The sequence below is a fragment of the Scophthalmus maximus genome, chromosome 2, assembly GCF_022379125.1.
Source record: "Scophthalmus maximus strain ysfricsl-2021 chromosome 2, ASM2237912v1, whole genome shotgun sequence".
Classification (NCBI taxonomy): domain Eukaryota; kingdom Metazoa; phylum Chordata; class Actinopteri; order Pleuronectiformes; family Scophthalmidae; genus Scophthalmus; species Scophthalmus maximus.
In genome coordinates, this window is record NC_061516.1 from 16,052,059 (window position 1) to 16,079,615 (window position 27,557).

Here is a 27,557-nt window from a genome sequence, read left to right on the forward strand (position 1 = left end):
ATAAAGTACATACTAGTAAACACAATGTCACATCAATAGATAAATAAAAATGGATACATACTTTACCCTGCATTGACCATGTGGAAGACAGTTTGAATAATGAATAAATTATTCAGTTGTTACACAGTTAAAAGCATTCTTACATTTTCAAATATAAATTGTGTATGAAAAATACCTTTCTTTTATTTTACAGTAAAACGATATCTGGCCTAGTAAAGATTTATGCACTAAGGGCAATGTTTTAACTCAAAAGCGCAAGGTCAAGCAAATTTCCAGCTCAGAAAATTACCAAACTGTCAGAGCCCTGCTTGACCGCCAAGAGCCCTCAAAAATATATCACTTTTTTCACATACTGTCCAATGATTAGAGTTTCCTTTTCGGAATTACACATTTAAGATATCCCCTGTTCACCTATGTACATTTATTTACAAGTATGATTACTGCAAAACAGAACAGCCAATAACTGGCGGAAATATCAGGTCAAAAGGGCAGCGCACGGGAAAAGTAATTCTGTGTTAAGTGCATCAAAGGTTAGCATGTGCGGAGCTGGGGACTTGGCTCTGAGTTTGAACTCGACTGTATAATTAAAGGGTTATACATGCAAACACTTTACTAATAATAAAGGTGTTCCGTTAGCCTCGGTCATCCACAGAGGATGTCCGCACTGTATAGAGTTGAAAAGTCCTGTGATTTCTCTCAAAGTATTTTCACCTTTCATTTGTAGCAGAGGAGCTGCACCATGTAGTCTGATGTCAATGTGATTCCACACTTTCCATCGGGTCGGTTTGTTTGACAGTTCAATGAACTTTAAGTGCATTTTAGATTTTCATAATCAATTGTATATTTGGTTATCCACAAAAAGTAAATGGTTCCGAACCAACTGGATAAGGTTGATTTTTTTTTGGACCAGACATTTTGACTTGTAGAGGGAAGAGCACAGGCATCCCTGATAACATCAATGATGGCTCTCTTCAGTTCAAGTGACCAACTCACACGCGACAGTGTGACAGTGGGTCAACATGCACAACACCAGGACCCTGAAACTGAAGCAGCTAAATGGGAGTGGACCATTATTCAGTTTATCTTTTTACACGTGACCTTCCAACTTGCGATAAGTCAAAAGTTGTTCTGTGAAAGAGGCAACCGTCCTAAATCCATGTGAATGGGAAGAACCACTTTGACACCAGTCCATACATTAGGTACAGTACAAATAAATTGTGTATAGAAATCCAAAGTGACTTTACTCTCTAAATGTATTATTCAAGCGTACTGTATGCAGTATATACCGGCCACCTGTTCCATAAAGGTTTGCAAGCAAGTTTCCTATTAGGATTGTGACAGAACTGTTTTAATTCATGCACATGTATGTATGTATGTATTGTTTTTACTGTCCAATGAATTCATCAGAAAGATATTCCTGAAGGCGTTGCAATGATGGCATGATTTTGTAAACTTAAAGATTAAGTGCTCATAACTACAAAGAGCTAAAAGGAAACAGAGGATGAGCACCAGCAAATAACTGGGGTAACACTTCGCTTCAGTTATCACAAATGTCTGTTATGGTCACTGACAATAAAATATGCCATTAATTAATTCAAAGGTGTGCAACAGATTTATACTGTCAATATTGACAATGTAAGTGTAGATTTAAGGTCTAGAACCTCAGTCTAGACGTGAAGTTGCAGAAAAGCAACACTGAGTTTGTGTTTCCTTTAATTTTACACGTCTACAGCAAATCATTATTTTTACTTGCAAGATGTAATCAAGTGATCGGTTTGTGCGTACCTGTGCCAGCTTCATCATCATGTGGGCAAAGACATGGAGGAACCCGACAATAGCGTCCCACAGCCTGCTGTGGGCCAGGGACTGCTGGTTGCCAGTGCAAGGGCCCTGAGGAGAGAAACTGTGTGTTACATGCACAATAAACAAGCAGCTAATGTGAATTCCTGATTCGTTACAATTGTACCTGTATATATTCAGTAAGACTGTTGAAAATCTGTTTTGCAACTGTCATTGCTTTGGAGAAATTCTTTTTGCCGGGTTCATCAATCACGTCCTTCCCAGAGTAATACCAGTAGAAATCACTGATAGACTCCTTGATTTAAAAAAACAAGAATGAGAGGTAAATCAATTTCAATACTTACAATAAAAATAATTTGTATGAACAATCTAAAGTAACATGTCTTATTTGCCATATAAATCCCTTCTTAATTCACATACAAACCTACAAAATATTATGACTTTTTTGACCCACCAAATAAAGTCTTTGGAAACGACAAAACAAAGTTTTTTACATTCAATCAACAAACTATAAATGTTGTTCTTGCGACAAAATAATCCTCAAAATGGCCTTTCAAACTTTTCAATTTAATCTGTATCGATTTCACTCGTAAAAGTGAAATCACTCGCATGCAGCACCTGGAGTCGGAGGAGGTAATCTACGGTACAGATGATGACGTTGATGGTGGTTGTGCTGCCCGTCTGCGTCCGCAAATAATTCTGGAAATCTGCAGCAAAACAGCTCGTTTTGAAAAGTAGCAACATTGGACAGTGTTTGCTTTAATGGCCTTTACTTATATATAGTACTGCACTATTGTTTGAATTTTATTCTACCCTCATTTGAAACATGAGATGTTCTCACCATTATTGTGACCCTCACAAAGGAGCTGCAAGAAACGGAAGAGGTCACAGGTGAACTCATCATCTGCCATCACTTTCTCATCTAAAAAAGAAAAAAATTCAAACGAATGAAAATTTTAAATGACATCCTAAAAGCAGGTTGAGATCAGACAACAGATTTATCTGGTAATTACTATAACACTTTTCTTAACTTACCATCATTGCTCAATGGATTTTACTATCAGACATTTCAGTTACCACCTGTGACTGAGAATTGCTTTGTTATTTCATTTTTTCTTCATTTTTTTTTTTTTTTTACAATAAATTAAAAAATGAGTCACCACAAATTGTAAGAATTATATTAATTGAATAAATACAAATGACTGGTCTGACAATGGTTTAACATACAGTCAAATGTCAAATAACATACAGGAGGCTTCCGCATCACATGCATACAATTAGTGTAAGACGAAGTAAGTTGCAGAGAAGAATATATACAGTTATGGACAAAGACTATAACAACATGTATGAACTCAGCAGACAATAACAAACAAAACAAACACTGTTATACAAAAATGTTAAACATGTTAAAACATTGCAGGACTAAGGGGTGAACTGGTTTCTTTTTGAGTGAATAATATCAGAGCACCATTTTAAAACGTTCAACAAAAAATGGGCTGTATGCTGCATTATGAGCAATATTACTAGATACTAGTTCGCCACCGGCTATAATGAATACACACACACACACACACAGACAAAGACCCATGCAGCACACAGCAACTTTGCTCTAATCGCAGCAAAGTCAAATGTCAGAGAGGTCGGGGCACTGTCCATCAAAAAGTTGAAGGGAATCCAGTGCTTGATTAAGTACATTAGAGATTAAGTAAATTAGAGAAAGGAATTGTGCGTATTTAGAACAGATTTGTACTCGGGTGTGTCATATGACTGATTAATCAGAGATTAAGAGATTAGGATAAAATATCAGAATATTCTTTTATTTTCTGTTTAAGGAGGATTCAATTCTTTTGCCTTTTTAAATGAATATGAAATGTGAGGTAGGAACATGAAAGATGGACAGAGGCATCCGATCCTCTCTTTGCAGAAGTTTAATGTTAGAAAAAGATGTGATGGAGCGAGAGAGCGACAGGGGAGCGAGAGCGAGTAATAAGAGGAACAGAGACGCAGATGGACAGTAACATGATTTACCCCGATCTAGGTTCAACTCTGAGGACCATGAAAGAAGGGACAAGGGGGAGGTGGCAGTGATCGTGGGGAAGGGAGAGAGGATCAGTGTGTTGACAACAGTAGAGGACTAAGAGATGAGGAGGGGGAGATTAACAACATTCCATGGCAAATTCATTCAGGTAGAATTTCAAATGAACCTCCAGAATTAGATGACAAAAGTTGGTAAAACAGTAGGTGAAGCCCGATCAACAAGTCAAACTACGAAACACACTAAGGAAAAAATGTGGAACTAATTTAAGTTCAATTTAAAAATCTTATTCTTTAACAGTGTTAATAATATTTCATGTTAGAAAACTACTTATCCGCGTGCTTTTTGGCACACGTTGTTTCTAATCTAGCAAGCACAGAAATAATCTATTTGGGATTTTTGGGACACATACAGTCCTCGAGTCAAGTGAAGATACCCAGACCTCTTGCAAACAAAGAACCATATGTATTTGATGTGCATAAGATTGGCAATTGTGCACAGTTGTCACCAAATGCTGTACCACTAAGTCATAAGAAACTATAAAATAGTTTATTAATTTAAGGACTTTATCCTCTAGGTATAGAGGATAAAGTCGTCAGGGTCGTCGTTCTCTAGGTATAGAGGATAAAGGGCTGTACTATGATGTTAAATGTGGTCCATGCAGTTCACAGGAGTACTATCATTATTTGTGCCTCTGAGGTTAAAGGTGAGGTAGAACAAAGAATCATATCATTTGGGACTCACTTATTTTTTAACTGTTGAATTAACACAGCAAATCAATTCTCTTCTTGATTCATCTTTCAGACTAAATGCGTGCCACTTGTAGACCATCACTGATGATTGTGTACGTTAATGTAAATGCATTCAACAATGTGTATATCTAGCACATGATGATATTAAACAACGGCTACATTGTGCTGTTTCCTCTGCTGCATCTGTAAGGGCCTAACCCTGACGGGTGAGGAAAAAAAGTGATGCTGAAGAAAAAGAAGGTATGGAGACTTACTAGTGCCCTCCTCTGAAACCATGCCCAGCCCCTCTGCCTTGTTCTGCCTCTCAAAAGCATTGAGATCCAAGACACTGCAGAGAACGTAAAACCCATGTTTTAGATGTGCCATTCTTACAATGTTAACACCTACACAAAGTAACTATACTTTTCAAAAGTTGAAGATTGTATTCAATGATTGTTAACTGACCTGCATGTTTGCATCAATGCTTGGACACTCAAAAAGAAGCCCACATCCTTCTTGTCCCTCAGGTACTCAAGCATTTTCTGACAAAAACAAAACAAAACACAAGAGAGGTAATTCAGAAAAAGTGCCACTTATAAGTTAACTTCAAATTCAAGATTACATTATCTAAAAGGTTTGTTTTCAGAACACGTACTCGTTGAACCTCACTGTTTCCACCGTTTAGGATAGAGATACCCAGCTTGAGTGTTGTAGACACCATTGGGCCAGTCTCACCTACAGGATAAAAGAGAACAAAGTTAAAAAGTGGACCAGAGTGCAGGCAGGTGTTCAGTGAAGAGGCTACACTACTGTACCTTTGCAGGCACTGATCATTTGCAGAACCATCTCTGCAGCACCGCGATTATGAAGTCTGGACTGCTGGTACAGGAGTCTTTGTTTCTCCATTTCTTTCTCCTGTGGTGGACACAAAGATTATGAGCATTTGGAAAAATTCACTTCCATTTCACAGAGAGAATTGAAATGGATAGAATGGACGACTGGTCGGAATTAGAAATAAACCAGCTGTTTAAATATATATATTTTAATAAGTTGTTTGTTCAAGATGTTGTCCTTTCTATCCATTCACATTCTCAATGTCAATTTCACAGCCATTCTCCTTTCAATCAAGTCCCTAACTTTCTAATCAACTTACAACTTACCTTTTTTTCTCAAATGATTCCAAAGGTTCTGAGTTACCATTACAGAACTTACCAATTACTTTTTATTTTATTTTATTAATTACTATTAATAAAAAAAGAATAAATTATTTGTACAGTAATAGTGTCTTTTTAAAAAGCAGTTGCATTATGGGTTGTCTGGGGAGATTCTCATTCATCCAGGTCAAAGTTATCAAAAGGTGTTTAATCGAGTGCAACTCGACTTGTAGGTTTCTACAACGACGACGACGACATCTACAACCAAGCCCAGTTGCTCCTGATTCAACGCCTTTGGATACATTATGGTTTGTTACTGTTCATTTAAAACATCCGCTTTATTAGTCATGGAGTTGCTACACCACTTTTTTCACGTTTGCTGACTGGAGCAAGCGTTAGACTACAGGAAACAGCCCCGCTGGCGTTGCACGTAAACCATACAGCTAACCAAAGTCACTTTATTGCAGCAGACCCGCAAATAAGATACTTTGGACAAAACCTGCAATTCCTCTGTATCGGAGATATTTCTTTAACATTTCTTAGTAGCTTAAAATAACTGGTTTGGAGTATGAATGTGAATTAAAAAAAACAACCACATTACTTTGGCCCTAAAAGGCCTATAATCTCTACCTGTGCAAATGCACAATTCTTTATTTATAGTATTGAGCCGACTGGGAATGGGAAAAAAAAAAATGCTGTCAAATGAATATCTCTGAATTCAGAGGACAATCTGACATTCCTCTGTTCAGCCACATCACAAATCAACTTGTAGCATCCCACATCCTGACCCTGAAACAACCCCACCCCCACCCGCAGCCTCCCTCCCTCCCTCCCTTCCCGCACCCAACCCCCCTCCCACCCACCCACATATGCCTGACCATGTTCTACCCACTATGTGTCGCACAGTTGGACCTCAAAATGTACACTATCTTATATGTCCCTGACTGTCTATTGAAACATGCTTATGGACTATGCTTCATATGATGCATGTGAATTGACTATGTGTATGTGAATATAACATTTTTATCGCTGCATGTCCTACACTGGCTTTCGCTGTAGTCTGTCAGTAGGCTATGTGAGTGGGGGAGGGGAACATTGATCAGTATCATTCAGTTAATAAAGACTGGTGTTATGACGGTGAGAGAGATTACATGGAACAATGGCGAAAGAGACAGAGAGACAAGACAAATGGGACATTTATATAAACAGGGAGGAATGACATCACCAGTCAATGAGCTTTTGTTAAATCACGATCACAGTCATTTTCCGCAAAGAGAGATCTCAAATTGAATGACCTTCAATAACACTTCCAGTATCAGCTGCAGGCTATGGTTTAGCACACATTTTTTTTTTTTTTTTTTTAAGTTTTAAACGAAAATACGGGTTGATAAAGCACATAGATTGTTTATGGTTAAACAAACAGCTCCAGCTAATTCCAACAGTGAAGTCAGCATGGTATGTATCAATGAGGTCAGTGTCTAAACGCATACACTTGACACAAAGAATGTAGTCAAGGTCTGCACAGTGGCAGCTGCTGGTCTTTCCAAAAACATTTTACAAGCCCTGCCAGCCCACTCCAATTCTATGAGCTGTACAAGGTCAAACTAGAAAACTAGAGCAGACAGTGTGGTGAGCTATATGATGTAACTGGAAACCAATACAGAGCTACAGCTTTTCTTATACAATGCTGGATATTCATAACTTCATCCAAAGTGGTTTGCATTGTCCATCAAGTTGAGTTGATAATTGATTTCAGTGAATTATTGTTAATGTCATGCATTTTGATTATTATCATTATTATAATTTGTATGTTAATTTTACACTAATTTAATATAATCTAATTAGACCCAATCCAGGTTTATGGCACAAAGACAAGTAAACAATACCAGTTGGTCATGAACTGGGTCGATGGTGCACTGACATGTTCAGGGTGCGTGTCAATATTTTGTCTCAGGTTGTAGTGGGATTTAAAAAAATATATAAATTAATTGATGAAGTAAAAGAACATCTGGATTGGATCTTTACGTTTCTAAATAACAACAAATGAAGCACAATATACAAACTGTCGAGACAGAGCACAGACAGAGAAGACAAGCGGTATTGAGACAAAACAAAGGACGAGAGACAGAGATGTGGTTGTGAAATAATGTTCCGATGATGAGGTCACTCAATGAGTCGAGAGCTACCGCTCCACTGTGTTCCTGGTCCCTAGCCCCTGGCCGCCCATTACCAGTTCTGACTGTCGCACCTCAAAGGACATCTCATCCTCAGCATTTTCCAACATTTCCTCTCCTCCCTCTTCTTCCTCACACATATGGCAACTCTAAATAAATGAAGAGACAAATGATAAAATATGAGCGTTTCAAAGTACATAATGCGCATATCAAAACTTAACTCAAGAATTAAAGACCTTTGCAATGACTCACCTTTGCCATAATATCTGCATAAGCCATATAAAGATGATCTGTATCAAGTTTACTGAAAAGGGAGAAGAGAAGACAATTGGTAAACTAGGAATCTTAGAGTTATTTTACAGTATCAGCGAGGTCCAATCTAACCTCTTTTCTGTTAGAGCTGTACGACTGAAATGCAGAATGAGCTGGTGAAGGGGATCGGGCTTTGTTTCTTTCTCCTCCTCTTCATCTCCTTCCTCTTGCTCCTTTGCTTTCTGTGATGCACAATGAAAGGAATGGTGAGTATCAGCAGAGCAAGAAAAAAAGAACAAGAAACAATTCTAGATGAAACGGGTGTAAGTTGCCACTCACAGACAAGTCATCTATCATCCTGTCTTCAAATGAGTAACCCTCAGTGTGAAGCCAGTTGCGTTTGTATCCTTCGAGGAACATATTTGAAGCTCTGTGCCTGTGATACCAAAAATTTACATTTTTATACATCTGCCATAGTTATTATGTGAACATCCCATGAGGACACAAGTGAAGCTTTCGTACCTGGGAATGTTGTACAGTGGGGTCATCCTAAAGCAAGCGACCACAGCCCTGCGTCTCTGCTTGGACAACAGTTTGTGCCACACCATCTTTTTGGATTTAAACGGATGCTCCGTCTAAACCAGAGGAGGTAGACATCGTCACAGTAGGCAAACGAATGCCTGTGGTAACTTGTTATGTTCGGCAGGAAATGCCTATACACACTGGGACATCTAGTTCACATCGGCAGAGCAATCATAACAAGCACCGCAACATATTTTATACAGACAAATGGAAAAAAAACAAAAAAAAAACATACAACCCTCTCCCTCCATAATAATTTAGTTTTATTTTAAACATTTGTGCCTCATTGTTCTCGTTCAACCAAACTACATATTCACCGTTTTGCTGTTTTCAAAAACACATGATGGTTGATGTTCAAATGTAATTCAAGAGTCGAATACTATCTTACCATTTCCATCTCTGTTAGCGATAATAGCTCATGCTCTGTGCTGCAGACACAGTATCCCTCTGCTAGAGTTAGTGCGGCTGACTATTTTCACTCACCACTTCCAGGTGGTAGAGGACGGCAGAAACCTCCTGCACTCTCTTGACAACCTTCAAGGGAGCATCAGCATCTTCAGCCTTCCCTGCCATCTCCTTGTACAGGGCCATCTGCCAGCGCATGGATGGGTTGTCCACCTTCCCGCAGCACAGGGATACAGAGCTTTTTGTAATCTATTGTAATTGATTGTATATAATCACAAATCTGATTGTTTGAATGTAAATAAATCACCATTGGACAATCAGTCCAGGAATTATACCTTTCCCTGAAGATGAAGGTTGTGCTGCAGGAACTCTCTAACTTCTTCATCAGTGTCTCTCTGTCGAGTAAAAAGTTTTATCATTGTCCTCCTAAGGTACTAATGGTTTGGGAGGTAAAGGTTACATTACAGAATTTAACATGAAACTAATCTTTTAACAGAAACTAATTCAAAGTCTGAAAAAGAAAAACTACCAAAGAGTATCGGATCTTGGCCAAGTTGATAAGCTCCTGGTCGGCGGGAGAGCACATGTTGAGGCCTATGGGGAGCATCTTTTTCAAGGCAGCCACAATAAGTGAAGTCTGCACAGAATAACGATCCCCCCTTCTCTTTTTCTTGGTGCGTTCAGTATCTGAGCCTCCGCCCTAAGAAAAGGGACAATACACCGAAGAGCATTCAGAGTATCTCATGAAACGTCAGAAGTACAGCAACGCAGTTAACGCTGCTTTGCATCAAACACAGGACAGCCCTGATTCAAAGCCAGGCAGTCATTTTACGGATATAAGCCCACATTAGAGTTTCACTTTTTTCCCCATATATGCTCGGAATGGCTGCAACACCACTAGAGCAAAAATGCAACTGATTATAGATATGTATGTATATGCTATCGTACATAGCACAAAGTAAATATAAAATAAGTTTGTCAACACAGTCGGCATTCATTACAGCTCATGATGAACTTATAATTCATTTCATACGAATTACTGAACATCATCCTAACTTTTAGTAATGAGTGATATTATCCAATAATAGTGGATCTCTACCTATAGGATTACCCAGCTGGTAATGCTTTATTAACCTGTTACTGACAAACAATATGTAGATAAAAAGTGCCTACATCTGAATGTCTATATTCTGCGATTCCCAAAATATGATCATCATTGTTTCTCTGAGCTCAAGGTGGTGAGTAGTGGGTATAGTGGAAATGTGAGGGCAAAGTGGGGATGTAGCTGGCTTTGGGAAAGGAAAGCTGAGAGGAGTGGGTCTTATATGAAAGTAAATCATTGAAATTGAATTCACAAAACATGCAAAAGCAAACCGACTTTATCCAAGTGACAACCCATTCAGCATTCCACGAGATGTGTTGCTCTCTAATTGTCAAAGTCCTGGTGAATGGTGATTAGAATATAAGAATTTACAGAACAAAACTCTTGAAGTTATACTCATTAGTAGCAGGCTGTTAAAATCACACACCAAATGTAAAACAAACTGACTATGGGATACATCCCTGTGCTCGCCTCCTGATCTCCTGTTCTGTCCTTTTGCTCTTTCTGGAGTCCGCCAAGATGTGCAAATATATGTGACAGCATACAATGTGTAAATTTATTTTGTAACATGATAATGTTTAGTCTATTAAATGAATATTATTTTGTTTTGCGCAAGAGTGTACATAACAGTGTCGAGTGAAAAGATACTGAACAAACTGAGAAAGTCAAAAGTAAATTTGGAACTGGGAGATTGTATTGATAAGTGATATTGATAATGTTCAATACCACCCGGATATTACACATATTGTGACCCACTGACTTTTAAAAAATCCAAAGTCAGTTATTTTGGAGTTATATTGTAAATAGTGGCTGAAGTGTGTTAACACTTTGCTTGTCTAGTTAAGACAATAACTAGATTTTAGGTCTGTTCGTCAGTTATCTGGAACACAGAACAATTCAGACACACAGTCCATTACAGACTTTCTTGTGGAAATCTTTTCTCTAAAAGTATTTGATGGGGTGTCACTGTCGGAATTTTACAATTAAGTCAATCCAACAGGCCTGTCACCCTCCTATTCTAGTTAAAACAAAAAATCTTATTGCCAGATGTGCTAACTCAATGCATCGGCCACTGCTTCTGCCTCAGTTCACTGCCAGATGCAAGTGTGTTATGGGAGGGGAAACAGGGTGCAAAGCGTTGCGGGGGAATATTTTAGATCGTAAGTGTGAATTAATGTAATGGTTAGGTTCATGGTCCTTTTGAGCCCGTTCTAAGGAGGGAACCCAACAAATGCTTAAGCATCTGCTTCTGTGACATTAAACATCATGTGTTAGTGTGGATACTAGGGAGTGAAAAGGAAACTAAACCATGATGTGCCATGGCATTTCCCGGGAGGAGAGAAGAAAGAGCACAGAGAAGACTAACATCATCCCCTAGTGGCAAAAAGCTACGTTACATAAGTTACAGGTCAACCAACCTCCAACGAAAAGAAACCAAACTACAAACAACATACTATAAGACTTCAACTCAACTATGATCAGAAAAAAAGAGCAAACTCAGTGACAGGATGATGGCACTGTGCTCTCACTGCCACCTCGGGCTTGGTGTAAAGCCCAGTGCCATGAGCCCAATTCTACAGCTGAGTACTTTCATCAAGCGCCTCCAGACTCCCCCCCGTGACACACTGGCAGGACTGGGAACGGCCCACAGATGGGGGACTGCCCTTTTGTCCAATGATCCTTTATTAGAATAAAGTGAGTGTCTCTCATAGTGCATATATAGTACATCACAGTTAATCAAGTCTGTGTAGACATAAATCAGTAGCCTTGTATGAAGTGTGGAGTGTGTGTCGGTGTACAAGTGCAGAGGGGTATGGCAATGCATGTGTAAGTGGATCCCATCTCCATCTGTCGCTGCTTTGAAGAAAATCCTGGCCCGGATATTCATATTCTATGAATATAAATATTGATATATTTATAGCAATGACAAATTCTCAGTCGAGTTTTGTTCCACTCATTACAGACTGCAAAGTATTCATGACTTTGCAGGCACAGCTGCATGTACAGAAGAAGCATTTGTCACTGGCAATAAATTAGTGATCTCGGGTCATGTCTCTCTGAATGCCATGTGCATGTGTGTGTGTGTGTGTGTGTGTGCATGTGTGTGTGTGTGTGTGTGTGTGTGTGTGTGTGTGTGTGTGTGTGTGTGTGCATGAGTGAGTGAGTAAGTGTACAACATGTTCGTTTGTGAGTGTATGTGGATCAGATGTGCCAGTGTGCTGGAGAGGTTGATGAAAAGCTCCCCCAAAGTGAGGTGCCATGCGGTCAGCACAGCGGTCGTGCAGGAACAAAGTCTAACCTCGGAGTCCCCGCCCTGGAAACCCAGCCGCAACCCAAAAGAAGAGGACAAGGGACAACCAAAGAGAGAATGAAGTTAACACAGCCGCTTTGTTCTCAATGTTGAGATTCCAGAAAGAAACCTCCAAAAAGTTTAACTATAGTAGGCTTTGCTTTGTTTAACCAAGTCCGGTAAATGAAAATATTAAAAAACAGAACAAATAAAAAATTTGAAACTGCCAGATGCTGTACCTGGTAAAGATGGTGCATAAGTACCTTTGTGGATTACAAGTCAGTGGTACAATATTAAGCATTTCCTAAAGCTAATTTAAGAGTAATACAGAGTTAAATCAATGAACAAGTAATAAAATTACAATAAATCATGACAGAAAAATAAAGTCACAAAGAGAGGAACACATCAGCTTTTATCAGCTGCCTGATTTGAGACCTCGCACTACAACAGCAGCAATGGATCTGTCTTTCAGTCACTCACCTTGCTCATTTTGCTCTTGCTGTCAGCGGTGAGGAATGACATGTTATTGATCTCATTCATCACCACAAAGTTCTGCTCCTCTCTCTTGAAGTTCTACAGCAGAAAGAGAAATGCGAGACATATAGTAACTAATGTGAGTTGTGACAAATGGCTACCACACATTCAGAGGCCAAATGACCATACTCACATGAGATTTGGACCAAAAAATAAAGACTTCTCCAACCATTCGGAAGAGCTCTTCCGCATCTGGGTCTGGGCATGTCAGCCATCTTGCCCTGTAGCCGAGATAATCACTTTTGGGCTCCTCAAAGTCACAACAATTTTGATCAATAAACAATTTTAGAAAATGGAAGCACTCTCTATGGCTGTTCTGTCAGTACCGGGCAGAATTCACAGTTCAAGTTTTTTATTAAAGAGGCAACAGACAACCATGTTGCCCCTAGTACTTTCAGGTGGTATTATTGTTTGGTCACAGTCGAACAGACGTGCAGTAGCAAGACGCAGGTAAGGACTATATTTTCCTCAGAGCTACTGAGGAAGTGGTCATAACCACTTTGGAGATAACGGAGGAGAAGAAAAGAAGTATGTTCACTGAAGCTCCCACTTGTTTTCTGGCTCGTAGCGTAACTAGCGGTAGCGTTAGCCTAAAAGTCATCGATTTCAGCTTTAATTCATTTGTTGGTGTTTTTAACTTTACTGTACCTGTTGTTGTCCACATAGCGAATAAGTAGAGGGTAGAGGGCATACAGATCTCTGCAGAGGACAGCAAACTCATCCCGTATAGTACCGTCTTCTTCGTCTCCCTCTGATTTCCCCTCCATCCTCAAATGGTCCTCTTCAGCCACCACCTTTGAAGTGCGTTTCTTCAGCTTCTCCATTGTTGGGATGAAGTGGGACTTGAGCATTTCTTGCTTTGCTCTGCTGACAATGGGCTGTGAAAACACTAGAAAAGAAAAACAAATGTTGTCATCCCTCTTTTACAAACTCTCCCTCAGGGGTACACATTGACACATGGATACAGCTTAAATCAATGCTCACCGGCCAACCTCTTCATCCAGGAGGCCTCGTCTATACCCAAGTTGTTGACTACAATTTTCATGATGCTGCCCAGCAGCTGATTCAGGTGTTCTGACGTGACCTCAGTGCAGAGCTGGCTCTCCATCTCGGGGAAGTTTTCAGACCCCCTCTCCCACCAGCGGGGCAGATAGTTACACAGCATGGGCAAAGTGATTTCAATCACATGGGGCATCTCAGTGTAACGAGCCCCAGACTCTGCCAAGTCCCCAATCTCCTTTAGCAGAGCATCCAGCTCTGGAATGTCCGGACACAGTTCCTGGACCTCATTGGGAAGGCCCAAGACTTTGGCATTCGCAAGAGAAAAGTGAATGTTCAGGAACAATACTTTATTAAAAGGAAAACAAATCTCAGGAAAGGGTATTGCACTCACTGGCTCTCTCCCTCGGTGTCTTTGTGGTGTAGACAGAGAAAGTGTTGAATTCATTCAGATTGGGCTCTAAGTAGGCCACTGGCATAGCTGCTGCAAGATGAGCCAAACACTCTCCAAGAGCAGGCCTCTGCCTGTAAATGTTAGGGACAAGTCAAAGAAACAAAGCTCTCTCTAGTTACTTAACAGACTTTAATGAATGCAGATATGGTCTTACCTCTCAACATGTGGATTCTTGACAGTCCCTAAGGAGTAGATGCTACACATGATGCGATAGCATGACATTTGTAGATCATCCACTGTAAACCAGAGACATAGACAGGTGCAGCAGTGTCAGGGTGAATAAATAAACACCATGTGAAGTCAGAAATACACACTGATGTGAATACACATACGCATGACATCATCTCCGAACTGGTGCTGAGCGATGTGGTCGAACAGGGAAGTAAGAACTGGCAGCAGGGCAATGGTCGTGTAGTTGATGTTCTGGGACACGCCCTTGACTTGCTTTAAAGGAGAAAAGCAGTGCACGATCATGGACATGGATATTTAAGGTCCAATGTTCAATGTCCAATATTATTATTGTGCTTCTCTCTTACCTGATTCCCTTTGGATACTTTGCCCAGTTTGAGGTTCTCTACCATCTTCTCTATATCATCAGCCGCACTCTCAAAGAATGACCGCAGCCCCGCTTTCACAATCTCAGGCCCAGACTTCATTACTGTCCTGATCAAGTAAAAAAAGAAAAGATTTAATGAAAAACAAAAAAACAACACAAAAATATATTCATCTAAATGGTGTGCAAAAATCCAAAATACTAAACCTTGCATCCAATGACCGGGCCAGAATGTGAAGACAGTTAACGATTGCTGAAGCATCCGTTCCTGTATGTGCAAATACAGTTTGGATTTTGTAGAAATCTTATTTATAAGAAAAGGGACCGTACACTCGTATAAAACAAGAACAACTGCACTTGCTCTAACCTGGAAGACTGAAAAGTACATTACAGCCGACACAATACAGCCACATAAGAATAAAATGAGGGTCAAGATTCAGAAAGACATTGACATTGGGAAACCGAAATCTTACCAAATAGAGAAACTCTGTGTCTCACCAGGGCCGACATTTTACAGAAGATACTATGATGAGAAGGAAAGGAAAAGGAAAGGAAAGCAATGCTCGAAAAAGTAAATGTTGATAAAAGGGGTAAAGTGATAAAAGAAAAGATGACACAGCAACACCTCTGTGTGTTATTTCTATTTGATTGCTCACCTTGCAATCATCTCCTTCTCCTTATTGGAAGAATGGCCACCGCTACCCAGAACCTTTGCTGGTGTTGACAAGAAGTAGAGGCAGTGGTTTTTGAAATACTGGTTGATTAGAGGCATCAAGATCTGAGGGGAAAGAGTTTTTCATGGCGAGAGTGAGTTTTTCACACTGAAGACAAGTTGGGGTCCTCAAACTTTTTTGTCCTCTCTAGCTCGAAACAAAGGTTTCACCTTGGCAAAGAATTTGATTTCCTGCTCATGAGGGGACTTTTCCACTCGTCCACTGCTTACCACAGCCTCTGTAAAACACAGTGCAAAATATGATATAACTGGCGACACAACTCTATCAGGTGTTACAGTATTGTGTAGTATCGAGTCCATCATCCACGCCATACCAAGATGAGCAATGAACTCCTGGGCAATTTCCATCCATTTCAACAGCTTCTGAAGGAAACCATAAGCGAATCTCTTCTCGATAGATGAAATTTCAGATTCCATATCTTTCAGGCCCCTAGAGTGAGACAGAGTTTAACACTTGGTGCTTTGTGCTTCAATCTAATTAAATATTTCACCCCTTACAATCAATGATCATGTGTGCATTCATGTTATGTAAGCATTTTTGTAAATTAAGTGTTTTATAAAGCTTTTTTTTTTTCAACCACTGCTATGACTTGAAACTGCTACAGAATGGCAGCTACATTTACCACCTTATTTTGATTGCTTTGAACTTGATCAGTATGTAAACTCTCATTCTTTAATAATCACATTTTTGTCATGTACATAGCCAGGTGATCCAAGGTTACTATCTTCTCAGGCCACACAACACAATACAGTAAACAAGAAGCAAATAAAATGTAATAGTATGAAACAAATACAGTTCCCTGTCATCAAAAATGTTCTGTTGCATGATCACCTTGTCACAGCATATCCATTAAGCTGCAGGAACTTGAGCAGTTCATAAGCCTTCTCTCTATCCCGTGCCTTTTCTTTTGCTGTCAGAGTGTCATAGGGCACGAGCAGAGGATGTGTTCCACCTCCTACACAAACAGAAACACAATGAAAACTTTAGAAGAAAGATGGCAAAATCCAAGTCTCTCATTTTCCACACGTGCAAGTGCCCTCCTCCTACCTTTGGCCTGCAGCTCCAACTTTTTCTTCCGTCCCCAGGTGTTGTGGTAATTTTCTGCCAGTTGCTCTGCCATAGACTGTGAACAGATATGAACTCTGAATACTGATCAGACACTAACATTATGGCACAGATGTTCAAACACTTACTGCCATACCTGCAGGTCTCTTGAAAGAGCCATGTGTGCGATGTCAATGGGCTGTGGACTGTACCCATGGCTTGGGTCATAGGTTGCCTAGAACAGAAAGAGGTAGCGTTATAAACTGTACAATAAATATCGCGGCTGCGATGACATTACTATTTGTACATGCATCCAGCTATAGTACTCTTCACCTGAGCAGTCTGTGAGATTTTCCGTGAGGCTGCCTTCTTCTTTTCTGACTCTTCTTCCTCTCTTGCTTTATCTAAGTTCCACTCCCACGCAATCATGGCTTTGATTGACTCTTTGATTGGCCAACGGTAGATCTCTTTGTCCTGCCAGAAGAAAAATCACAGTGATCAGAAGCAGAGAAAGTAAGTAAGTAGAAGAACCGGATGATTTGATGCACAATGTGAACTAAGAACTTACCTTCTCTGAGAAGGTTTTGTACGGTCTGAGCATGGGATGTGTTTTTGCGTTTTCATCCAGCACCTCGCCATATGACCAGTTATTCTGGATCTGAAACATACATTAAAGTACAGATTACCGCATTACAGTTATTCATGCTTACAAATATAATTGCTCTGTCCTTACTTACAGTAAGTCTGTATCTATTCATAATTATAAATCCAATGCTTCCCAACATATAATGTAAATCTGTTCTGATCAAACTAACCAAACATGCTGCTCTTGAATTATCTGAAGAATAGTATTAGACGATCATGAGTTTACTCAATGTTAAACAAGCGGTCTACAGTACCTTTTCAAAGGCCCATTTATCATGTGTATATTCGGCATATCTGTTGATGAAGGGATCCAGTCTCTCTGGTATGATCGTGCTGTGGTTGGAGGAAGCATCAGAGTACATTCAGCTGTATTCATTTTACAGGGACTTTACGTCTTGAAAGGAACAATGAAAAAAATCCTCTCACTTTGTGGTCTCCACTGGTTTAGGATCAAAGTTTCCCTCTGCATCTACTGATGCCTTTTTCTCTGTTTTGGAGGAGTAGCTGGCGTCTACATAGTCGGGAGGAATGGCTCCAGCAATGGCGCAGATGCATGGCATAGAAATTTTGAAAATCTCAGCATCAAATTTCTGGAATCATGACAACAAAGTATTACAATATCCACATGTACCATCTACAATAGGGAACAAGAAAAATCTCATATTGCAAAAGTGCTTCACCTTGTGCGCAAGTGATTCAAAGATCCCCCAAAACAATTTGCGGGTCAGATGCAGCTCCTCCTCTGACGCCAACCCGAAGTTGGCCCAGCCATTAGGGAGGCAATAATATTTCCAACAACGCTCATAGTGGTTGGTCAAAAGCTGAAGGACGTGAAGATATAAAAGTAAGAGTTAAAAGAAATAAAACCATAAGAACATCTGAACTGGGAAATTGTTTTTAACAGTTTAAAGGTCCTCATACCTTCAGTGGCATTTTGGCGTATTCATTGAGAATTGGCACGTCAAACACCAGCCGCCTGAGCAGGTGCTGAAGCATGGATGGACGTAGGTGTCTGAAAGATAAACAAAGTTAACTTTGACTAGGAACCTGGCAATATCAAATTATAAGCAAAGTTTGCCATGAGCATAAACTCACTTGCACAGTGCCATTAGGCACTCTTCAATGATGTCTCTTTGGGCCTTTGTGAAGGCTCGTCCACGAGACAGTCGGTAGATTGTGTGCAACATGGAGTCGATCATTATGGCTCGGTGGTCGCTGCCAGCAAAGAGCGGGGCACACTTGGTGATGAGTGGCAACACGGCAGAACACAGGTAGCGATTCAAAGCGAGTGCCATCTCTGTGGTGCTAAAAGCAATCTGTTGGTAGGGAAGTCCAAAAGTGAGGTTTTCAATGCACTTCTCCTCCAGGACCATATACAGCACGACTGCATGTTTATAGATCGTTTGAGGACTCACTGTGTCCAGAGAGGCAGCCGCCCTCATGTCAGGCAGAAAGCCCACCTCCAGCACATGGAGCAAGAAATCCTGGTTGTCAATACCATACACTCTGTCCAGGAACAGAACCATGGGAGCCTTGTGGTCCGGCACAAAACTGGCCGACATCTTTGGTTCTATGATGCTGTTGTCTGAGCACAACATTAAAAGAAAAATGTTTTATAAGAATTATTACCAAAACAGATCTGATTGTAAAACAAGCTTTCAGCATACACCGAGAATCGTATTCTGTGTGCTGATTAAATCAAATCACACACAAATAAATTGTTCTACCCAGCGTTTACCTTTTCCAAAAGAAGGAATCTGAACGGGAAGGCTGATGACTCCCACCAGATCCTCAATAGGGACAAGAGACCTCAGAATGGCCCTGATCCTCAGAGCCTCACCCTTACCAGCCTGGATCAACTGTAGAGACAAAATATCAGTTCCATAAAGACTTTCTCCATTTGATTTGCTACTCATGTACTGTATTTCTTTCTTGTCTCAAGCCTGTTTCATAAGTTCTGTATGGTGGCTACTAGCTTAGTAGCTTACATGCATCTCTGGAGCACAGCGCCCCAGCAGGTCAATCAGAGCAGAGTAGAATGACATGATGGCATTCCCCAGGTGCACCCTGTTCTCCTCGTGCTGCTCCTCTCCTCCAAACCTACCAGGAAAAAAAAGTACAGTGGCTCTAAGTCTTTCTGCTACAGCAACAACGGGGAAGATAATAGACCTCATTAATCACAATTACAAGGTCTTTGAAGCAATGCATGGAGCTCTTACATGGGAAAGCGTCTGTCTTTCTTAACACTCGGTCCATCCCGTGCAGGGTCCTCTGATATTTTGATGGCCTCCTCTATTGCAGCCAGAAGACCATTGCCACCCTCCCCTCTCAGGGCTGGACCAAAGCACTCAGGCCTGCGAATGAGGAGACGTACCACCACATTGGCGTTCTCTTCCACGCTCTCTCCTACAGGAGGGAAAGAAAAACACTGATTTTAGTAAGGGAGACAAAAACAGAAACAATATGGGCACTAGGATTACATACCGTTGACAAAAACAGCAAATCGAAGAAAGTCGAGGTATTTCTCTCCACCACAAGGATTCCAGCCAATGTCAGGGTAGCCCTTAGCCAATAGCATTGGACAGCTCTGGAGTCCACATCCAGCTAAATACTTCACCACCTAGACAGACATCAGTGTACTGAAGTGATGAAATGCTTTGAACGATGCTTGTTTTGTACATATTGTTGACTTCTTACCATTTCTAGGTCCTGCTCTTGAAGAGCCAATGCAAGCTCGTTGTTGTCGATACATGAGGCTGCAGCCACGTCCAAGGGGGTGGAGCCCCGCATTCCTGATGAACACCACATGACGCAGAGCTTCATCACATTTCACACATCAAGAGTAAAAGAGTCACAAATATTGCTGAAACTCGACAAAAACAATCACCGAGGCCGATGCCACTGTTCTGGAGAAGGTAGCTGAGGTGGTCAAACATGGAGCGTTGATTCTGACGACTGATGCGACAGAAATAGCAAAGAAAACGGCAGCAGTTTGTCACCACCCGAGGGAATCTGATTTCCTGTTGGAAGAAAGCAAATGTAAATTTAAGTAACATATAAGGTTGGTCTTATCTCTTTCTTTTGTCTATTCCCTGGTGTTAATAGAAAGCAAAGTCAAGTGAAACAAAAAAATGTACCTTTGAATCCCCACCGCCAAGAACATTAACCATGACCTCCATGACGGTTTCATGCATGCCCAGAGCTCGCATCAAGTTGGGGTGTTGATAGAAAACTTTGTTACTCATGATGTTCCTGAGGAAGACGAGAATTGAGTTACCGTCTCGCTTCATTGGCGTGCATCTGAAAGATTTCACTTCAAGGCAACACAAATAAATGCAATACCAACCCGATGCTTTGAATCATAAGCCTTTCTTCTTCTGGACCCATCTGGACAATGAGCAGTGAGCGGATCTGGCCCAAGCACTCCAGCAGGTCCATGGTGTCCTGGATTGATACTGCGTTGATGGTGTAGGCCTTGGGAAGGGCGCGCATGAGCTCACCCAGCCCATCATACTGCCTGTGCAGGAGGCTGAACATCATGCGCACAAGCTCTGGGTTCTGGATAAATGACTCCTGGGCCCAATGGATCATAGTGTGGGAAATCAGCTCCTGCAATGTGCCTGGCAGATAGAAAACAAACAAGTCAACACAACCTCTATTTATAACCATAATAGCTCTAAAAGCAACTACCATATTTCCGCCAGTGTGGTTCCTCAACAAATGGGCAAAGTTGTTGCGATATGACCTATAAATACCATTATGACGTGATTTTTTCCCCCCTTTAAATTAAGATTTCAATTAGTTTCTCGAGTTTCTTAGTCACTGATCATGGGACATTTCATTTTGAAAAGCAAAGAAAAGCTTTTATAATACTAACAAATGTTCTAATATTGTTTGTCTTTAATCACTTTACATGGTGAGGTATTTCTATTTTCTCCAGACAAGTATTAATCTGAAAAATAAAAAAACAGTTGTAATGCTGTTCTGTATGACACTCAAAAGAGACTCACTTGGTTTTTTATCTTCCTGTGGCTCAGGCTCCAGCTCTACCTTCTTCTCTCTGAATTTTTTCACCTTTTGCAACAAACGGCGCAGTCGTCCACGGAGAGAATTATCCACCTCCTCCTCTTGTTCTTCTTCTTCTATATGAACACCTGTGAGGAGATTTTTAATGAAGTATTGTAATTTACATCCAAAACTGCCATACACAATATCAAGTTTAAACCCTGATGTCAGTGGATTTTGATAATAAAGATGAAAAGTTACCACAGTGTATCAGCAGAGCGTTGTGGAAAACCAGCAGGCCTTCTCGGACCTCATCGGGAACAGGGCACTCTTCATCCTCAGTGCAATTCTTGAAGTTCATGAGCATGTTGACCTTTGCAACAGCAAAAACAAAATATGAAAAATACAATGAATTTCTTTAACTTAACAATACTTATTTCAATTCAACAATCATCAAATGTACTCTACACTCTTTATATGAATTTGTCTGAGTGTACCTGCTCCTGTGGTGGGGACCGGAATTCACGGGTCTTGCGGGCAGTCTCGGCCGCACTCATGGTGAAGGCCAGCATGAGCTCATTGTAGCGATTCCTCTGGTTGGACTGTATCCGGCTGACAAACTGGTCTGAAAAGGCAGTGATGGCCTCCACTCTGTGACGTAGCTCACAGTCACAGAAATACTGGAGTAGAGTGCACATCTAAAGGACAAAGGCAAACTGAATCACTAATACTGCATGGTATCAGAAAAAGGTCCCTTTATTAAAAAAAAAAAAAATACCTGCAATTTGACAGACTCTGGAAGCTTCATCTGGAAAAGTCCTTGCTCTAGATGTTCTTCTTTTGCCTCTCCACCTGTCTCTGCAGATTTGACCTCTTTTTCTGTTTCCTCAGCACCTTTTTCGCCATTTGTTGGCTCGGCCTTGTTCACCGTTTCGTCATGCGGCTTGATGGATTCTGCCTCCTCTAATTCTTCCTCTTCCTCCATTTCTTCCTCCTCCTCCTCTTCCCCCAACCCATCATCCTCATATTCCTCCTCTTCTTCCTCCACGGCTCCCTGCTCTTCGTCCTTCACCGCTCCTACCTTTTTGGGAGTTTCTTGTTCCTTCTCTTCCTTCAACTTGGCACTCTCCTCAGCGGGCTCCTCTGCTATCTTGCCACTGAAGACTGTGGGCTCAATCATCTTCAGGATGTGCGTGACATCTTCATCATCGAACACGCCCATGATGAGGAGGGTACTGATGAGCTTCAAGATTGGAACAAAATGAAACTCGACACTACCTCCCACAGGATCTCTCATAGCTTGGCCTCCGTCTTGCACTGCCTCGATCAGCATGTTCAGGGCCTTGGTCTTAAGCACCTGGAAATAAAAGCAAACTTACAATTATTTGTGTCTCCATCTCCAGAGTTCCTTAAATGCTAAACCTGCCCCACCTCACCTGTAAAGGGATGACTGGACTCAGAGTGTAGATGTCCTGATCTGTTCCGACAAATCCAATGGAAGAGAAATGGAGTTTGGGACGTAGACATGTCGTGAGGCCAACCCCAGGTAAAGCATGAGATTTGTCGGAGTACAGAGTAATACTGCGCGTTTCATCCGTCATTGGAACAATGAATTCCTTGTTGGTTCCCAGCCGGTTCCTCTTGGCAGACTCCAGGTGCATGCTGATCAGCAGGTCATAAAAGCCGCTCCTCATTGGTCCAGGCAGGTATGTGTTTTCGATGGCGTAGAAGAGCTGGGATTCGTCCACGTGGCTGCACAGAGCGTGAGCCACACGGTTGTTTCCCAAAGCACACACTGAGCCATACAGCTTCAGAGTGTGATAGTGGAACTTCAGCAGGTCCATACGTTCAGACAGCTCCAGGATGTCAATACACCTAGAGAATGCTAAGGGGTTTAATTTTACTGGAAAAAAACAAAAACAAAATTTCTGTAATTTTAAAATGTGATGCAGCTCTGACCTGTTCTCCTCTGGGATGTGGAGGGCCATCATGGTAAGTGGCTCCTGACACTGCACAACCCAGCCTAGTCTCTCACTAATACGCCCTGTCTCTGGAGCCAGGAAGTGGTTGGGCATGCGACTCCAAATGACTGGGGTTAACATTTGAACATCGAGTCTAGGAGGGCACTGCGGGACAGCGTTCTTGCGTTCACTCCGGAACATGGCGGCAGATATCGGCATAATGTTCTGGAAACACAAGTAATGGAAGACAAATTGTCACAGAAGACGGTTACAGAGGAAATATGCGATTGTAGTCTCGATTGTGAGGATTGCGTCAGACTGACCCTGAGCTTGCCAAGTTCGAACTGAATCATATTTTGACTGGACGGAAGGACAAAGACAGCTGGGAACAATTTTGTGTTGGGCTCCACCTGCAAAAAGTGAGCATAACATGATTGAATGACCAGCCCTAAAAAAAAGAACTGTATGAAAACTAGATAGACGCTTTTCTGACCTGGTAAAATGTGTTTATCTCTTTTCCATTGGCAGTAAAAGTCATGAGTCCTGTGTCCAAATCAATTAGACAGCCAATTACAAAATCCTCCTGACTGACTCGGGTCTGTTGTGAACTGCTGAACTCCCCTCCACACACCATGTAGCAGTTACTGCGTTTTATACTGAGAAACAGACAGACAGACAAAAATATCACCAGATGCCGATATTGTTATTTTAATAAAAACATGTTGGTGAAAACATTAAGTTTTCTGTCTACGAGGGTATCCTACCTGTCGTGAATGTGGCCTTTGTCATCTCCGACAGTGACCGTCACGTTTCTCACTTTGCTGATGTCAAAATGAAGGTCGTACTGGTGATAGTCAGGTGTGATCCAGCCCACCCACACGCCACCGGGCTCCTGTCCCGCAAACACTCGCACAGAATAATAGTACTAGTAAAAGAAGAAGGAGGTGGTGGGGGGATAAACATTAGTATTAGTATTAGTAAGTTTCAGGTAAGGATGATACAACACGAACATTAAAGTCAGAACAGACAAGTTGACAAAATGAGTGAAGTATGCATGAATTGTAGATAAATTAAAAATTAGAAATTTATAGTCATACTGTAGTGGTGTTGAGTATGATGTCAACATCATCCCTGTCATCTGGCACCACATCTTCCATTAAGCGGGGCATGGCGGGGACAACAGGTGGTGGTGACAATAATGCAGCCTTCTTAGCCTTGAAAAGGAATCTGTAATTAACAGCACCAGTCACTCAATAAAAAGGAAAACGCCTTCTCAAACCCCATACACACCCTGAAGTCAATCTGCGTGAATCAATACCCTTTCTTCTTGCTTTTCTCAGTCGAGGAGTCCTTCTCATTCTCTCCATTTTTGATGGCAGGGATCTCTTTAGGCACAGAGGGTTCTTTCTTCTCCTCCTCTTGCTCTTTGCGAGTGGCAGACTTTTTGAGTATTTCAAAGTCAGAGTCTGGGTCCACCTCTATCACCTCGTCCTCAGGGATGGTCATGGCCCGAGTAAGAAGGGTGGTCCCTGCTGGGACTTTGAAGGTCTCGTGAAACTCCACTGGCATACTGAGTCTGAAGAACAGTAGATCTGTGTTGGCGTTCTGAGAGCCGAATGTCTTGTGGGTCACTTTGAGACAAGGGGCACTTTCCACTGTCCCATCAACCCGGGACACCTGGGGAATAAATAAAAGGGTGTTCGGTGATGAACTGGAAAATAATAATTTATACAAAATGGGAAAGAAGAAATATTTCATCAAAACACTGAGATGACTAACGCACAATACCTCAATGTGAGGATGATCAGTGGGCACAATGATATACTGGGGAAGACTCTTGCTAAACCACATGGTGATGTCTCTTTTCATGTTGATAGCAAAGGGTTCAAATCCCTCCTGCAGGCCACAGATGGTAAAGTAACGGAGACTGCTGACGTTCTGACCCAAGTTGATTCTCCCGACTTGGGACAGGCCCAGACTGCACACAGGTATGAAGCCTAGGGATGTAGACACATGACGGTGCATCAAAAACACAAACCCACATGAATTAATATCCAGAGTCTCTACGCGACAACATTTGCTATCACCTCTTACTGTACTTACCCTCTCCTATCTCAATATCCTTAAAGGCCATCTCTGAGCCCGAGTCACTGATCAACATTTCTCCATTGAGTGTAAACATGATGTTCATCTCTGTCAGGTCAATCATACAACCCACCACATCACTAGATTGCCACTGACGACCGAATGACTCATTTCCCACATGCCAACGTTGGGCCTGAAAAAGAAAAACAGTTCCTTTTTAGAGAGGGTGTCACAGAGGCTTCGGCGTCTTTCACAAGCATTTCAACTAGCTCTCGCTCCCACCTTGAAACCATTGAAGACATATGCTAACTCATCTGCACCAAGTTCAGTGTCTGCGCGAACACTGGGCCTGGCCCAGCCCACTCTCATCTCCCCGACTGTCACAGCCTCAAACTCAAAGTACCACTTCCCCTGAGTGACAGCGTAAGATTTCTCTGCTCTGAACACTCTGATCTTATCCCCACGGGAGCTGCCAGGTCCGTGATCGCCTACATTAACACAAACACAACAGTATTTACTATAAAAACATATATATTTTAATAGGAATATATCTTGTAACACATATTCATGCCATCCCTCTTATAAATAGCAGTGCAAACTTACTGCTCTCCTGGTCAGGTGGTTCTATGTTGTAACCATATCCGATGAGAGTGCGAACAGCTGCACAAACTGTGTCTCTGTTGGTCTTTTTGGTCTTTTCATCCAGCAGGTTGTAGGGAACCAGGCGGGGGTTGCGCTTGTTCATTATATCCTACAAAAGAAAATAATATCATATAAGAAAGTATAAAAGAATGAACTTTTGAAATAGACTTTCATTCCCCATGAATCCAACACATATTTATTATTGCTCTTATTATAATCAGGAGGGACTTGGTGGTGGTACCTGAACTATACTGTATGTCCAGCCCTGACGAACTCGGTCCCTTGCCCATACATTGTGTCCGTTTTCTGCCAGTCTCTCCACAAGAGTGTTTTGATTCGGGGTCAGCTTGACATAGTTGAGGTCAAGGGGCGCTGGCTTATATCCATTACTCTGCATGTAACTAACGAATAACGATCAGAATTGGTTGTGGAGAGTTGTTACACGGCCATTTACAGTATAAATGATAAAAGAAAAAAAGACAGGCAATGTCAACAAATTAATTGAAAATAAATGAATGCCTTGCATCTCACGTTTTAGGAAGCTTGGTCCTTTTCAGGTTCTCCTCTGCTTTCTCATCTCCCATTCCTACATGACAGCCTAGTGCCAGCAGAGTCCTTTGAATTGAATCACACATGGCATCAGAAATACGAAAAGGACAAAAGCACGGCGCTGTTAGTTAAGTGAAGGCACCAACTTACTTGAGTGTCTCTCCTGACATGGCTAAATTGTAGTTTTTCTCTGGTTCAGGCAGACTCTGGAAATCCACCAGGCAGGGGTGCAGCTTCTTGTTGTCATCACGAAACTTGACATTGGATTTTAAAAGGCAAGGAAATTGTTTGTTTGCACAACAACATTTTCACTGGGAAAGATAACCAACACTGAAAAAAGCTCACCGGTCCATATGTCCATCCTTGTTCAATGCGAGTAACAGCCCATAACTCGTGGCTATTTTCTGCAAGCTTCTCTCGAATGCGCTCCAAATGAGGAGGAAGTACAATCTGAAAGGGTGATAAACTCAGTGCAGTGGAAAAGATGAAGATGGAAGAGAGATGGAATAGAGTCTTACCTGTATAGTGTCCACAGGGCAAGGAGTGAAAGCTGTATGTGAGAGGGACTGAGTTGGACCCAACAGGTTGCGGATGCCATCGAAATCATGCTTATACTCCTTGATGGGCTCAATCCGCAAACGGTCTCTGGGCAGCACTGCTTCATAGCAAGGAGCATAACCCGGAGGTGGGAGGAACTTGAAATCCCCATGACGCCCTCCGAGAAGAAATCGCAAACTTGAGGTCAAGAGTAAAAAAATTGACATTAGTCTCATGTGTCAAAACTGTACTGTGCTTACTAAACTTAAAAATTAATTTGTAGTATTCAT

General features: G+C 41.4%; 1 protein-coding gene across 10 annotated transcripts in view; it reads right to left on the minus strand.

Moving 5' to 3' along the window:
- Nucleotides 1-27,557, minus strand: part of ryr1a (ryanodine receptor 1a (skeletal)) — a 45,694-nt gene that overhangs the window by 8,505 nt on the left and 9,632 nt on the right. Inside the window, exons 21-91 of one of the 10 annotated variants that reach the window (XM_047330285.1) lie at nt 27,249-27,465; nt 27,076-27,180; nt 26,881-26,984; nt 26,713-26,796; nt 26,423-26,582; nt 26,143-26,290; nt 25,822-26,027; nt 25,558-25,732; nt 25,243-25,451; nt 24,773-25,131; nt 24,552-24,681; nt 24,219-24,379; nt 23,948-24,110; nt 23,778-23,864; nt 23,453-23,679; nt 22,930-23,368; nt 22,272-22,850; nt 21,991-22,191; nt 21,755-21,866; nt 21,499-21,642; nt 20,835-21,108; nt 20,626-20,740; nt 20,376-20,508; nt 20,186-20,280; nt 19,973-20,108; nt 19,708-19,894; nt 19,477-19,588; nt 19,227-19,347; nt 18,904-19,073; nt 18,584-18,804; nt 18,410-18,500; nt 18,169-18,309; nt 17,915-18,078; nt 17,743-17,821; nt 17,412-17,501; nt 17,177-17,317; nt 17,001-17,078; nt 16,847-16,922; nt 16,631-16,754; nt 16,113-16,228; nt 15,949-16,016; nt 15,722-15,843; nt 15,539-15,588; nt 15,273-15,333; nt 15,049-15,175; nt 14,845-14,956; nt 14,667-14,748; nt 14,453-14,583; nt 14,044-14,364; nt 13,708-13,948; nt 13,193-13,280; nt 13,006-13,098; nt 12,535-12,549; nt 9,663-9,833; nt 9,469-9,528; nt 9,212-9,346; nt 8,669-8,781; nt 8,486-8,582; nt 8,279-8,388; nt 8,147-8,198; nt 7,969-8,043; nt 5,382-5,481; nt 5,222-5,301; nt 5,032-5,108; nt 4,842-4,915; nt 3,829-3,846; nt 2,642-2,722; nt 2,419-2,507; nt 1,967-2,095; nt 1,786-1,890; nt 62-67 (exon numbers count right to left, since the gene is read on the minus strand). In XM_047330285.1, the coding sequence (XP_047186241.1) occupies nt 62-67; nt 1,786-1,890; nt 1,967-2,095; nt 2,419-2,507; nt 2,642-2,722; nt 3,829-3,846; nt 4,842-4,915; nt 5,032-5,108; nt 5,222-5,301; nt 5,382-5,481; nt 7,969-8,043; nt 8,147-8,198; nt 8,279-8,388; nt 8,486-8,582; nt 8,669-8,781; nt 9,212-9,346; nt 9,469-9,528; nt 9,663-9,833; nt 12,535-12,549; nt 13,006-13,098; nt 13,193-13,280; nt 13,708-13,948; nt 14,044-14,364; nt 14,453-14,583; nt 14,667-14,748; nt 14,845-14,956; nt 15,049-15,175; nt 15,273-15,333; nt 15,539-15,588; nt 15,722-15,843; nt 15,949-16,016; nt 16,113-16,228; nt 16,631-16,754; nt 16,847-16,922; nt 17,001-17,078; nt 17,177-17,317; nt 17,412-17,501; nt 17,743-17,821; nt 17,915-18,078; nt 18,169-18,309; nt 18,410-18,500; nt 18,584-18,804; nt 18,904-19,073; nt 19,227-19,347; nt 19,477-19,588; nt 19,708-19,894; nt 19,973-20,108; nt 20,186-20,280; nt 20,376-20,508; nt 20,626-20,740; nt 20,835-21,108; nt 21,499-21,642; nt 21,755-21,866; nt 21,991-22,191; nt 22,272-22,850; nt 22,930-23,368; nt 23,453-23,679; nt 23,778-23,864; nt 23,948-24,110; nt 24,219-24,379; nt 24,552-24,681; nt 24,773-25,131; nt 25,243-25,451; nt 25,558-25,732; nt 25,822-26,027; nt 26,143-26,290; nt 26,423-26,582; nt 26,713-26,796; nt 26,881-26,984; nt 27,076-27,180; nt 27,249-27,465 (9,757 nt within the window). Of the gene's footprint in view, nt 1-61; nt 68-1,785; nt 1,891-1,966; nt 2,096-2,418; nt 2,508-2,641; nt 2,723-3,828; nt 3,847-4,841; nt 4,916-5,031; nt 5,109-5,221; nt 5,302-5,381; nt 5,482-7,950; nt 8,044-8,146; nt 8,199-8,278; nt 8,389-8,485; nt 8,583-8,668; nt 8,782-9,211; nt 9,347-9,468; nt 9,529-9,662; nt 9,834-12,534; nt 12,550-13,005; nt 13,099-13,192; nt 13,281-13,707; nt 13,949-14,043; nt 14,365-14,452; nt 14,584-14,666; nt 14,749-14,844; nt 14,957-15,048; nt 15,176-15,272; nt 15,334-15,538; nt 15,589-15,721; nt 15,844-15,948; nt 16,017-16,112; nt 16,229-16,630; nt 16,755-16,846; nt 16,923-17,000; nt 17,079-17,176; nt 17,318-17,411; nt 17,502-17,742; nt 17,822-17,914; nt 18,079-18,168; nt 18,310-18,409; nt 18,501-18,583; nt 18,805-18,903; nt 19,074-19,226; nt 19,348-19,476; nt 19,589-19,707; nt 19,895-19,972; nt 20,109-20,185; nt 20,281-20,375; nt 20,509-20,625; nt 20,741-20,834; nt 21,109-21,498; nt 21,643-21,754; nt 21,867-21,990; nt 22,192-22,271; nt 22,851-22,929; nt 23,369-23,452; nt 23,680-23,777; nt 23,865-23,947; nt 24,111-24,218; nt 24,380-24,551; nt 24,682-24,772; nt 25,132-25,242; nt 25,452-25,557; nt 25,733-25,821; nt 26,028-26,142; nt 26,291-26,422; nt 26,583-26,712; nt 26,797-26,880; nt 26,985-27,075; nt 27,181-27,248; nt 27,466-27,557 lie in introns of all 10 variants that reach the window. The other 9 variants (XM_035624015.2, XM_047330295.1, XM_047330284.1 and 6 more) reach the window with 9 other exon arrangements.